The 13458-nt window shown below is 36.8% G+C and overlaps 1 protein-coding gene across 1 annotated transcript in view; it reads left to right on the top strand.

The window, feature by feature from the left end:
• The window catches only part of KLF8 (KLF transcription factor 8), a 49912-nt gene that overhangs the window by 26273 nt on the left and 10181 nt on the right, over positions 1-13458 (top strand). Inside the window, exons 3-4 of the mRNA XM_049644654.1 lie at positions 1193-1304; positions 1948-2087. Of these exons, the coding sequence (XP_049500611.1) occupies positions 1193-1304; positions 1948-2087 (252 nt within the window). The remainder of the gene's footprint in view (positions 1-1192; positions 1305-1947; positions 2088-13458) is intronic.

Consider the following 13458-nt stretch of genomic DNA (forward strand, 5'->3'; position numbering starts at 1 on the left):
GTTCTCCTATGAGGAAAGAGATACAAACAAAAGGGGAAATGAGAAAATAAAATCCCTAGTGAGAATTTGCTGAAATCAAGGCAGTGGTAGCACCAAGCAATCATATGATGGGTCTTTCAATTGCACCCATAATATCCATGAGTCCATCAGAGCCACTCTAAATAAGCAAAATAGGTTTTAAAAGTTTCAATGTAATTTTAAGCTAAAACCATTAGCCTAGTAGTCTCCAAAATGGTATTCTTACACCTTGGTTTGGAGGTGGGGGGAGTGAGGAATGTAAACAAAACAATTGGAACACAAGAATAAAGTATCAACATTTCTATTTCTATTTTCTCACTCTTTACATTTTAGTTTGATTTTTCATAATGTATACAGAATTTTAGTCTGCTACTACATTTATTACATATGTGCGCACACACATGCAAAGACACACATACATACTGAGATGTATGATTAAAACTTTTTAGTGAATGATACACAATTAGTGTATAGAGGCAACTGCACTAGCCAAAATTCCACCCCACCAACTTTATTGTCACCCTTAAGTTTCTTCTATATAGAAATTTTGAAACTTTGACTAGATCTAGGAGACTGCTGACCATTTGAATGAGTTTTGTTAGGTATCAGAAATATCAGTGGTTGATAATAAGAGATACTCGAGGGCTTCTCCTGACAAAGGTGGAAGGGAAGGATGCCAACATGTATCAAGCTAAGTACTAGTTATGCATTTCATCTTATTGACTTGTTTCCATTTAGGGGCACAAAACCCAAAGGAGTTCTTATCTCTGAGGTGAACCTAGGCATTTGCCTTAGGACAGCCAGATAACTATTCAGAAAGTTCAACAACCATACATTAATCCTGACTTTTCAGGAGACATTTTGTCCTGGGGGCTGGAGATAGAAAGGTAAATCATACCCAGACCCTATTCCATTAACTTACTATCCTAGAGAAGCTCATTCCAGTGGTACTAGAATGCTCCTTATTACCTTTCCCTCAAAGGAATTTTAGCTATGCTAGAATTTTTTTAAGTTCTTCTGTTCCTTCCATATACATACACTTCTTTCATCTTTATTTTTCTTTACTTCTCTATCTTGTTGATACTTCTCATTGTGGGCTAAAGTGGGAATCCTGAAAATGATATCAGAGGCACATATATTTGTAGCCCGCACTGGTCTTTTTCTTTGCTTTTAGTGAAAGTTGACCCCACCTCCATGTCTTCACTGGAGAGCCCAAGTGACAGTGAGGAGAGTGAGATTAAGAGTGGATCCTCAGCTTTACAGGGTATTCAGGGACTACAGCAAGAGTGAGTACTTTTGTCTTTACTTCAGGCCTGTCTATATATGTGTGTGTTTGTGGTAGAAGTGGAACAAATTCTCATACACAATGGCAAACATTTAATGATAACAAAATATAGGTAAATTGCCTTTCCAGCAAAGGTGTTAGTTTGTGTGCACACATGTGCATAGACATGCATGTTATGGAAGGGTTGTGTCCTAATTGTCTAGATCATCAATTTTGTCCTTGAAAAATTTTCAAATTTCCTCTAAAGTACAGTTGAATAATGTTTCTCTCTTTAAGATTAAAGCACTCTTGTCTTCCAATGTTAGAACTAATAAGGCATTGTTTTGTGTTTTAACAACCATGTTGTATGAAAAAATACATTTATGTAAACACAAACATGAGACTTGTTAGAGTGAAATGCTCACAACTGGAACAGAAAACACCCAAGGAAACATTACCACCTCTCAGGACCTGCACTTACTGCAAAGAATGGCCTAGTTGAGGGAATTGCTTGAACTATTTCAATTATTTCTTCTCTTGAAAACTTACTGTTAAATTTACATAAATTAAATGCATGTATGAGGTGATCCCACTCTATGTAAGTCCATTTATTTAGCTTCCACGTTAAAATCATTCTTTGGTCCTATCTCTCTTTCTTCGCTCAGACCATCAGCAATGACCCAAATGCAGGGAGAAGAGTCTCTTGATTTGAAGAGAAGACGGATTCACCAATGTGACTTTGCAGGATGCAACAAAGTGTACACCAAAAGCTCCCACCTGAAAGCCCACCGCAGAATCCATACAGGTCTGCCCACCTCCACTCCATCCCCAACACACACACACACACACACACACACACACAAAGTCTGAGAGATCGGAAGAAAGAAAGTCTTGAAACAAAGACTGATCCATTTATAAACATGGGCCCAAGCATCATTAGTGGATTTTACTCTTATGTCTTGTTCTTACTCACATGTGGCTTTTATAAAGCCAAACTAGGAAAACACTAAGTCTGGTGTCTTCTGAATAGGCATTACCCCACTGAGAACCTGTGGCTCTTTCTAACTGGTAAATAATAACATTTATGTTAAAATTAAGCAGCTGAGACACCACTCCTTCCCTTATTACCACAGCACCACAGGTTTTGTTGAGTATTGAAAAACAGAAAGGCAGGGGCGCCTGGGTGGTGCAGTTGGTTAAGCGTCCGACCTCAGCTCAGGTCACGATCTCGCGGTCCGTGAGTTCGAGCCCCGCGTCGGGCTCTGGGCTGATGGCTCAGAGCCTGGAGCCTGCTTCCGATTCTGTGTCTCCTTCTCTCTCTGCCCCTCCCCCATTCATGCTCTGTCTCTCTCTGTCTCAAAAATAAATAAACGTTAAAAAAAATTAAAAAAAAAAAAGAAAAACAGAAAGGCAGTTTAAATCGAGTGAAATTAAAGCACGCTTTTGGAGCTAAGCACAATACACCAACCTATAACATGCTCTTGTTCACTAGAAAAAAGGGTGCACATTAAAAAAATAGTAAGTAAAGCAGACCTGGTAAGGATGTGTCAAACCGGAGGGCACCTGCCCCCTCTGAAACAGAATTGTCACTCGACTCCAACTAATTATTACCAAATTTACCAAATTTTAAAGAAAATCAGAAAATTAATACTTTTATGTGAAACATGCTAGAATTTGGATGTTGGCCTATAATGTAAAAAGTTTTATAGCACCATGGAATCAAAGTAGCTTGCCTATGGGCCAGATGTAGATCGTCAATCATTAGTTTACACCCTCTGCTTTGCAGACTCCTTCTCCCCAGTCATCTCTAGCTCAGAATTGAGGCTTGGACACCATGGATAAGAAAGGGGCCTTTCTTTCTTGTAAACATGCATTGTGTTAACACTTGCTTTGTTAGGATTTGTATGGAGGAAACCAGAATCCTAGTTGCTGTGCCCTGAAGCTCTGAACAGGTGACAAATTTCCAGGTTGCATTGTCCCAACATTCCTGTGGCACTCTTCTTATTCGTTGATGTTTTGTTTGCCTCTCCTTCATGTAGAGTACAGGCTTATTCCACACACGCGTGTGTGAGTGTGTATATATGTGTGTATATATATGTATTTTTGTGTATAAACATAAATATATATTAAGTATTTAAGCTTAAAATTTCAACATGTAAAAGTAGAATAGTTTACTGGACTTTCAAGTACCCTTCACCCAACTTTAACAATTATATCAGTATATGCCCAATTTTGCTTTTTCCACATCCCTACTGACTCCCCCATTCTGTAGTGTATTATTTTGAACAATATTACAGACATCATATCATCTTAGTCATAAATACTTCAACATGTTTTTTTAAAAGATAAAGATTTTTAAAAATAGGCACAATATTACTATCACATACAAATTCCTTAATGTCGATTTTCTTAATATTGATATCACATTTCATAATATCAAATTTCCCCAACTGTCTAATAAATGTTTTTTTAATATTTGTTCAAATTAAGATTTAAACAAAGCTCATATATTAAATAATTTAACCAATATGAGAAGGAGCCAGCTATGACAAAAGTTTGAGGAAATAGTGTTCTTTGCTAGGCAGAATACAAAAGCTGCTGTGATATGGGAGTAAGCTTGCCTTCTTTTAATAACTGACAGAATATCAGCATAACTAGGGTGTATTGAATACAGTGGTTGGTGGGAGAAACCTTCATGTGCAAGAGTGAAAGGGGGAAGACCACTTAAGAGGCTACTGTAATGATCCAGGCAAAAAAAAAAATTATAAAAGTCTGACTAGTAAGTTGGGAGTGGATGTGGAGAAAAATGAGTGTATTGAGACGGAAAGGACACTTACAACTGTCAGATTTCTGTTTGGGGGGCTGTGTGGACAGAGGTGTCATTTACAGAGATAGGGAGTTTGCCAATGATGAACACCATAGTGGGAAAATTCCTGTGGAATCAAACCTTGGTATTCAACCAAGGTATACTTTTCTCTATTCCTGGTATTCCACAGGTTCTTTAGAACTGAGGTAGCTGCAGAAATGCCTGCTCCATTGATGTCCAAAGATTAGAGTTCATTGCAAGGGGCCCAGAGAATAATATCCCTGTCTCTGGTAGATATTCTCTCAGCAGAAAACCATGAGGTCCATGTTTATTTGGATACCACCGGTAGCATACAGCACAGCTGTTCATCTCCACTGAGCTTACAATTATACAAAGCAAGAGTTGCAGATACAACAATTCCTACTAAGCAACTTTCAAGTTCTACTGTTTAAGAATGGGACCACCCAATCACCCTGGCTCAAAATTGATCATTGATTTTTAACATTCTTTTATGATCTCAGTTATTTGTTTCTGAAGTTCTATTATTTCTTTCTTCAAATAGTTCTTTTATTGAGGATGTAGACAATGTATGCCAAGAGCATATATTGTGGAGCTACATTGTCCGGATTTGACATCCCAGTCTACTATCATTAGCTGAAAGTTACTCCACCATTTTCAGCCATTTTGGTTTTCTTATCTACTATCTGCATATTAAGTGAAAAACACTTATAATAATATCTGACATATAGTAAACACTCAGCAAATATTAGCTATTATTAAGGTTCTCTCAGTTCCAATCTCACTGCCACACCCCTTAGCCTTTTTGTCTTGATTAATTCTTTTGCCTCTAACTTTGATAAACTCTAGTTGACAATTAAAATTGTATATATTTGAGGTAGATGACAATGGTAATGGAGTAGGAGGACCCTAGGTCACTTTGTCCCATGAACACAACCACATAACTATCAAATCAACCTAAATATTCCAGAAATATACCTGAAGACATACAGAACAAATTACACAACTAAAAAGACAGGGGTCACATCAAAGAAGGTAGGAAGTGTGATCACGTGATTTAGGAAAGAAACATTGCTGTTGCTGCAGAGGGAAGGGATCCATGGTTTCTTCAACAGAGAATGTTGAGAGAGGACCACACAGGGGAACACACAAGGAAAATATTTACCCAAAGTCATTGGCTTGGAAAAAGAAAGGTGCTAAATTTCCTGAGTTCATGCAATCAGCAGGGCTTAGAGCTTGGACTTTTAAAGGTCAGCAAGCTAGGCTGGGATATAGCAGAAGGGCACTGCTCTGCTCCTAGAGAGAAAGAAGGCAAGACACCAAAGGGTAGACAGCATGGAAACAGTGAACTGAAGAGTGCCTGGGGCATTGAGCAGAGATATTATTTGCTTTCTTCAGAACAAGTCCCTGAGAGGTAGCACTCATGGAGATACATTTCCAGGAACAAAGGAGGTGGCAGGTGTCACTTCCTCTACCCACCCCTCAGCATAAACACAAAGCCACCTGCAGGAAGCAGCACAGTGCAGACATTGGCTGCCTAACTTTCATACACAAAGCCCCATTGTCCCATACACAGGTGGGTCTGCCCTTTACAGTCAAACTTGCCTCAGTCCCTGCACAGCAGGCCCCTCCCCCAGAAGACTAGCACAAACACATGCCCACACCACATCTCCTGACCAGAGAGTACTGTAGGGCCTCAGTACCAGTAAAGATGGTGACAGATATCATTTCACAAGCAGACCAAGCACAACTAGTTGAAACTTGCCACATTCAAGCCAGGAACCAAACATTACAAACAGTAGGCAAGGAGAGCCTCAGCAGATGACAGACCTGAAAGATAGAGCAGACAAAATACAAGAATAGTACACATGCAAAACACACCAGAGATACTCGGTGAAGTGCCAAGCCCTCACATTATGTGACCTCTTCATAAGGCCATTACTTTCCTGAGCAGGAAACATAACTGGCTTTTCTAACATACAAAAGAAGGCAGAGACATAGACAAAACTCAAACACAAAGGAATTTATCCCAAAATAAAGAAATAAATAAGGTTAAACCCAGAGATCTAAGTGAAACAGATATAAGTAAAATGCCTGATTTAAAGCAACAATGATAAGGATACACACTGGGCTTGAGAAAAGTATACAAACCATCAGTGAGACACTTATGACAGAGACAAAGAGTTAAAAAAAGAATCAATTAGAGATGAAAAGTGCAATAAATGAGATTAAAAACATGCTTGATGCAATGAACAGCAGGATGGAAGAAGCAGAGGAATGAATTAGTGACCTAGATGACAAAGTAATGGAAAGTAATGAAGCTGAACAAAAGAGAAGAAGAATTATACAACATGTGAATAGACTTAAGGAACTCAGTGACTATGTCAAATGTAATAATATTTGTACTATAGGAGTCCCAAAAGAAACAAAGAGAGACATGGAAGTAGAAAATTTATTTGAAGAAATAATAGCTGAAAACATCTCTAATCTGGGGACAGAAACAGATATCCAGGTCCAGGAGGCACAGAGAATTCCCACCAGAATCAACAAGAACAGGCTAACCCCAAGACATATTGTAATTAAATTTTCAAAATATAGTGACAAAGAAAAAATATTAAAAGCAGCAAGACAAAAGAGGTCCTTAACCTACAAGGAAAACCCATAAGAATAGCCAGGGATTTCTCAACAGAAACCTGGCAAGCCAGATGGGAATGGAATGGTATATACAAAGTACTAAATGGGAAAAATCTGAAGCCAAGAATACTCCATCCAGGAATACTATCATTCATAATAGGATTGGTAAAAGTTTCTGATATAAAAACTGAATAGCTCCATGCAAAGAATGAAATTTGAACACTTTCTTGCACCATACAAAAAAGTAAGTCAAAATGGATTAAAGACATAAATGTAAGACAGGAAATCATTAAAATCCTAGAGGAGAACACAGGTAATAACATCTTTGACATTGGCAATACCAACTTTTTACTAGATATGCCTCATGAGACAAGGGAAACAAAAACAAAAATAAATTACTGCCACTTCATCAAAATGAAAAGCATCTCACAGTAAAGGAAACAAACAAGCAAAATAACCTAAAAGGCCACCTATGGAATGGGATAAAATTTTTGCAAATAACATGTCTGGTACAGGGTTACTGTCCAAAATATATAAAGAACTTAAAATAGTCAACATAAAACACACAAGTAATCCAGATAAAATATAGCCAGAAGACATGAATAGATATTTTTCCAAAGAACACAGAAGATGGCCAGTGGAAATATGAAAATATGCTCAACATCACTGATCATCAAGGAAATACAAATCAAAACTACAATGAGATATCACCTCACACATTTCATAATGGCTAAAATTAACAACACAGCAAATAATAGGTGTTGGTGAGAATGTGGAAAAAGGGAAATCCTCTTGCACTGTTGGTGGGAATGCAAACTGGTGCAGCCACTCTGGAAAACAGTGTGGAGCTTCCTCAGAGTGTTAAAGATAGAACTACCCAATGATCCAGCAATGCACAACTAAGCATTTATGTAAAGAATACACAAATACTTATTTGAAGGGATACATGCATCCTAATGTTTATAGCAGCATTATCAACAATAGCCAAATTATGGAAAGAGCCCAAATGTCCTTTGACTGATGAATGGATAAAGAAGATGTGGTATGTATAATATAATATCCAATATTACTCAGCCATCAAAAAGAATGAAATCTTGCCTTTTTCAGTAATGTGGATGAAGCTAAAGAGTATTATGAAAAGTGAAATATGACATATTTCACTCATATATTTCCACATATATATTTACTCATATGTGGGATTTAAAAATCAAAACAAATAATCATAGGAGAAAAGAATAGAAAAAGCAAACCAAGAAAACAACTTTTTTTTTTTATTTATTTATTTTTTTTTAATATATGAAATTTACTGTCAAATTTGTTTCCATACAACACCCAGTGCTCATCCCAAAAGGTGCCCTCCTCAATACCCATCACCCACCCTGCCCTCCCTCCCACCCCCCATCAACCCTCAGTTTGTTCTCAGTTTTTAACAGTCGTGGGAGAGAGCCAAGAAAACAACTTTTAACCATAGAGAGCAAACTGATGTTTACCAGAGGGCAGGTGGGTGGGAATATGGGTTAAACTGGTGATGGGGATTAAGGAGTGCACTTGTTGTGATGAGCACTTGGCATTGTTTGGAAGTGTTGAATAACTGAATTATGCACCTGAAACTAATATTATACTGTATGTTAACTAACTGGAATTTAAATTTAAAAAAGAAGCCTATGGGAATAGCTGCATGCTTAGCACATGGAAAACCCACTGTGTATAAACTTTCTGTCGAGTAATATCTGATTTCATTAAGATATAAGTTATGTGTAGAAAGATATGATAGTATCAGTATGCTTAACTAGTTGGAATTATCATGTGTATAATGCATCCTTCAACTAATGTCTTCTTTGAGTAAGATACAGGTGTTTGTAAATGTATGTGTAGAAGCATATGGGAATAGCTGCATGCTTAACACTCTGAAACCATGCTATGTGAATCTGTCTTTCAAGTATCATCTTATTTCATTAAAAGTTTCTACACATACCTGTAAAGGCATATGGGAATAGTCATATGCTTAACTCATTGAAACTACTTTGTATATAAATCATCATTCAAGTAACTTCTTTCATTGATATAGATGTGTTTATAAATGTATGTGTAGAAGCATGTGGGAATAGACCTATTCTTTCTTGAATGAAACTAGGTGGCATATAATGTATATTTCAAGTAACACCTTCTTTCATTAAGATATACGTGTTTGTAAACATATGTTAGAAGCATATAGGAAGATCCCTGTCCTTATCTAACTGAAACTACACTGTGTATAATCCCTCATTCAAATAACATCTTATTTCATTAACATATGTGTGTTTATAAATGGATGAAATAGAAGTACAAGGGAAGAGCCTGGTGCTTCACACATTGAAATTCCAATGTATATATACAAATGGAATACTATGTGGCAATGAGAAAGAATGAAATATGGCCTTTTGTAGCAACGTGGATGGAACTGGAGAGTGTTATGCTAAGTGAAAATAAGTCATACATAGAAAGATACCATATGTTTTCACATTTAATGTGGGTCCTGAAAAACTTAACAGAAGTCCATGGGGGAGGGAAAGAAAGAGAAAAGAGGTTAGAGAGGGAGAGAGCCAAAGCATAAGAGACTCTTAAAAACTAAGAAAAAACAGAGGGTTGATGGGGTTGGGAAGGAGGGGAGGGTGGTTGATGGGTATTGAGGAGGGCACCTTTTGGGATGAGCACTGGGTGTTGTATGGAAACCAATTTGACAATAAATTTCATATTAAAAAAAGAAAAAAAAAGAAATTACAATGTATAAACTGTCATCGAAGTAACATCTTCTTTCAGTAATATAAACCCACTAATAACTGACCCCATAACCCTAGCTATAAACCTTAACACTAACCTTAACTCCTAATAACTAAACCTAAACCTAAATCCTAACCTCTATCCCTAACCTTAAACTTAACCCTAAATATAACCCTCTGGTTTTAGAGGGTTATAGTTTTGTAAACTATAGGATACCAGGAACATACACTTACCCTGACCCTAAACCTAACCCTAACCCTAACCCTGGCCATAAAACCTAACCCTAACCCTATATCTGAGAAGAAAAAAAAATGGAATGTATATGTGTATACACACACACACACACACACACACACAATGGAATATTACTCAGTGATTTAAAAAAAAAAAGAATGAAATCTTGCCATTAGCAATGACATGGATGGAGATAGAGAAGTGTATGCTAACTGAAATGAGACAGTCACAGAAAGAAAAATAACATGTGATTTAGAATTTAAGAAACAAAACAAATGAGAAAAGGGGGGAAAAGAATGAGAAGCAAACCCAGAAACAGACCCTTAACCATAGATAAAAAACTAATGGTTACCAGAAGTGAGGTGGGTAGGGATATGTTTTATTTATTTATTTTTTTAATATATGAAATTTATTGTCAAATTGGTTTCCATACAACACCCAGTGCTCATCCCAAAAGGTGCCCTCCTCAATACCCATCACCCACCCTCCCCTCCCTCCCACCCCCCATCAACCCTCAGTTTGTTCTCAGTTTTTAACAGTCTCTTATGCTTTGGCTCTCTCCCACTCTAACCTCTTTTTTTTTTCCTTCCCCTCCCCCATGGGTTTCTGTTAAGTTTCTCAGGATCCACATAAGAGTGAAACCATATGGTATCTGTCTTTCTCTGTATGGCTTATTTCACTTAGCAGAACACTCTCCAGTTCCACCCACGTTGCTACAAAAGGCCATATTTCATTTTTTCTCATTGCCACATAGTATTCCATTGTGTATATAAACCACAATTTCTTTATCCATTCATCAGTTGATGGACATTTAAGCTCTTTCCATAATTTGGCTATTGTTGAGAGTGCTGCTATAAACATTGGTGTACAAGTACCCCTATGCATCAGTACTCCTGTATCCCTTGGGTAAATTCCTAGCAGTGCTATTGCTGGGTCATAGGGTAGGTCTATTTTTAATTTTGTGAGGAACCTGCACACTGCTTTCCAGAGCGGCTGCACCAATTTGCATTCCCACCAACAGTGCAAGAGGGTTCCCGTTTCTCCACATCCTCTCCAGCATCTATAGTCTCCTGATTTGTTCATTTTGGCCACTCTGACTGGTGTGAGGTGATATCTGAGGGATATGTTTTAAATAGGTGATAAGGATTAAGGAGTACACTTGTTATGATGAACACCAGGTGTTCTATGTAAGCGTTGAATCACTATTTTATACAACTGAAAAAAATATTACAAATATGGTAACTAACTGGAATTTAAATAAAAACACTAAAAAGAATTTCCCAGGCAAACAAAAATTAAAGCAGTTCAGGACAACTAAAACAGGCATGCAGGAAATATTAAGGGAACTTGTTGAGTGCAAAGGAGAGGCCAAAAGTGACAGAGACAAGAAAGAATTAGAGAAAATCTCTAGAAACAATGACAAAATAAGTAAAATGGCACTAAATACACTCCTATCAATAATTATTTTGAATTTAAATGGACTAAACACTCCAAGAAAATACAAAGAGTGTCAGAATGGATTTAAAAAAACACAAGACCCATCTATTTGTTGCCAACAAGAGACTCATTTTAGACCTAAAGTAAAGACACCTTAAGACTGAAAATGAGGGCATGAAGAAAATTTATTGTGCAAATGGGTGTCAAAAGAAAGCCAAAGTATCAATACTTATATTAGACTAACTACATGTACAACAAAGACTGCAACAAGGAACAAAAAAGGGGAATATATAAAGATAAAAAGAGGACAATACAACAAGAAGATATAATCATTGTAAATATTTATGCACAGAACATGAGAGCACCCGGATATATAAAATAATTAATAACAAATATAAAAAACTTATTTATAATAATACAATAACAGTAGGGAACTTTATTTATTTATTTTATTTTTTAATATGAAATTTATTGTCAAATTGGTTTCCATACAACACCCAGTGCTCATCCCAACAGGTGCCCTCCTCCATGCCCATCAACCACTTTCCCTTTCCTCCCACCCCCCATGAACTCTCAGTTTGTTCTCAGTTTTTAAGAGTCTCTTATGGTTTGCTTCCTTCCCTCTCTGTAACTTTTTTCCCTTCCCCTCCCCCATGGTCTTCTGTTAAGTTTTTCAGGATTCACATAAGAGTGAAAACATACGTTACCTGTCTTTCTCTGTATGACTTATTTCACTTAGCATAATACTCTCCAGTTCTCTCCACGTTGCTACAAAAGGCCAGATTTCATTCTTTCTCATTGCGAAGTAGTATTCTATTGTATATTTAAACCACAACTTCTTTATCCGTTCATCAATTGATGGACATTTAGACTCATCAGGGAAATACAAATCAAAACCACACTGAGACATCACCTCACACCAGTCAGAGAGGCTAAAATGAACAAATCAGGAGACTATAGATGCTGGAGAGGATGTGGAGAAACGGGAACCCTCTTGCACTGCTGGTGGGAATGCAAATTGGTGCAGCCGCTCTGGAAAGCAGTGTGGAGGTTCCTCACAAAATTAAAAATAGACCTACCCTATGACCCAGCAATAGCACTGCTAGAAATTTACGCAAGGGATACAGGAGTGCTGATGCATAGGGGCACTTGTACCCTAATGTTTATGGCAGCACTTTCAACAATAGCCAAATTATGGGAATAGTAGGGAACTTTAACTCCCCACTTACATAAATGGACAGAAGAACTAAACAGAAAATCAACAAACAATGGCTTTTAATGACAAACTGTACCAGATGGACTACCAGATATATTCAGAACATTCCATCCTAGAACAACAGAATACACATTCTTTTCAAGTGCATTTGGAACATTCTCCAGAATAGATCAATATTAGAACACCAAACAGACCTCAACAAATAAAAAAAAAATGTAAACCATACCATACAACTTTTCTGATGACAATGGTATGAAACTAGAAATCAACCATAAAAAAAACTATAGAGAGAACACAAATACATGGAGGTGAAACAACATGCTACTTAGCAATAAGTGGGCCAACCAGACAATGAAAGAATAAACTTAAAAGTACATAGAAACAAATGAAAGTGAAAACACAATGGTCCCAAAGCCTTAAGGTGCAGCAAAAGCAGTGTTAAAAGGAAAGTATATAGCAATACAGGCCTATATCAGAAGCAAGAAAAATTTCAAACAATCCAACCTTACACCTAAAGGAGCTACTAAAAGAACAACAACAATAAAACAAAAACAAAACAAACAAAAACAAAAACAAAGCCTAAGCTACCATAAGGAAGGAAATAGTAAGATTAGAGAAGAAATAAATGATATAGAAGCTAAAAATAAAGAAAAACAGTAGAAAAGATCAATGAAATAAAGACTTGGTTCTTTTACAAGTTAATGAAAAAGATAAGCCTCTAGCCAGACTCATTAAAAAGAGAAAGGACCCAATTAAATAAAATCACAAATGAGAGATAAGAAATAACAACCAACACTACAGAAATACAAACCATTATAAAATAATTTTATGAAAAATGATATGCTAAAAAAAACTGGACAACCTGGAAGAAATGGATGATTTCCTAAAAACATATAAACTGCCAAAACTGAAACAGTAAGAAATAGACAACTTGAACAGACAAATAACCAGAAAAATAGTTGAATCAGTAATCAAAGACTGCCAACAAACAAAACTCCAGGACCAGGTGGCTACACAGGAAAATTATACCAAACATTTAAGAAGAGCTAATACCTATTTTCCATAAACTAT

Source organism: Panthera uncia, chromosome X (genome assembly GCF_023721935.1).
Source record: "Panthera uncia isolate 11264 chromosome X, Puncia_PCG_1.0, whole genome shotgun sequence".
Lineage (NCBI taxonomy): Eukaryota > Metazoa > Chordata > Mammalia > Carnivora > Felidae > Panthera > Panthera uncia.